The following is an 871-nucleotide window of genomic DNA, read 5'->3' as shown; positions in this document are numbered from 1 at the left end:
TAGAACAATATGAAGTCATAGCAGTAAGTCCCCTTATCGGTGATGAATGAATTCTTTTCCTGATCCTTCGTATCTATTCTTATTTGGTTGCATTTGAAATATTTCCATAAACTGAAGATAAGATTCAAAGGGGTCAAAATTGGGGCAGTCCTAATTTCGGAATCTGGACAGCACTATCTAGCATCGACATAAGATTCCTTTGTACATATAATATGGCTGAGTACAAAGCGTGCATCCTTCGGATGGTAGTCGACATGAACATCAAAGAATTTTTGGTCATAGGAGATTCCGATTTGTTGATACACCTAGTCCAAGGGAAATGGTCCACCAAGAATGTCAAGATATTGTCGTACTTGCACTGCGTGAAGGAGCTATGCAAGAAGTTCACAAAGATTGAGTTCAAGCACGTCCCCAAGATTCAGAACGAGTTCGTTGATACCCTTGCAACCCTATCGTCTATGATTCAGTGTCCAGACAAGAACTACATCAACCCCATCAAGGTAGAGATCAGGGATCAACATGCATATTGCTTCCATGTAAATGAAGAACCCGATGGTAAACCATGGTATCATGACATTAAGAGATTCCTTGTGACCAGAGAGTATCCGGAGAATGCTACTAATGGTTAAAAGTGGGCACTCAAGAGGCTAGCAAGACATTTGTTTCCTCAACGGGGAAGTCCTGTATAGGAGGAACCCAGACTTAGGATCTTTGAGATGTGTAGACGCTGCTGAAGCGACCAGACTAATGGAAGAAATACATGTAGGTACATGCGCACCCCATTTTAATGGGTTCACATTAGCCAAGAAGATTTTGAGAGCTTGATACTATTGGATGACTGTGGAAAGTAACAACATCCGCTACGTGCAGA

General features: G+C 41.7%; 1 protein-coding gene across 1 annotated transcript; it reads left to right on the top strand.

Annotated features, from left to right (window-relative positions):
* The first annotated feature begins 212 nt into the window (after window positions 1-212).
* LOC142170348 (uncharacterized) lies at window positions 213-629 on the top strand. The gene has a single exon (XM_075232241.1). The coding sequence runs from the start codon at window positions 213-215 to the stop codon at window positions 627-629; it is 417 nt and encodes a 138-aa protein (XP_075088342.1).
* The last annotated feature ends 242 nt before the right edge of the window (window positions 630-871 follow it).

This window comes from Nicotiana tabacum, chromosome 16 (genome assembly GCF_000715075.1).
Source record: "Nicotiana tabacum cultivar K326 chromosome 16, ASM71507v2, whole genome shotgun sequence".
NCBI lineage: Eukaryota > Viridiplantae > Streptophyta > Magnoliopsida > Solanales > Solanaceae > Nicotiana > Nicotiana tabacum.
Note: the sequence above shows the minus strand (reverse complement) of the source record. Positions and strands in the feature narration are given on the sequence as shown.

What these genes read in the sequence shown, in the direction of transcription:
- LOC142170348 (XM_075232241.1), top strand. Translation starts at nt 213, where the DNA reads ATGGCTGAGTACAAAGCGTGCATCCTTCGGATGGTAGTCGACATGAAC.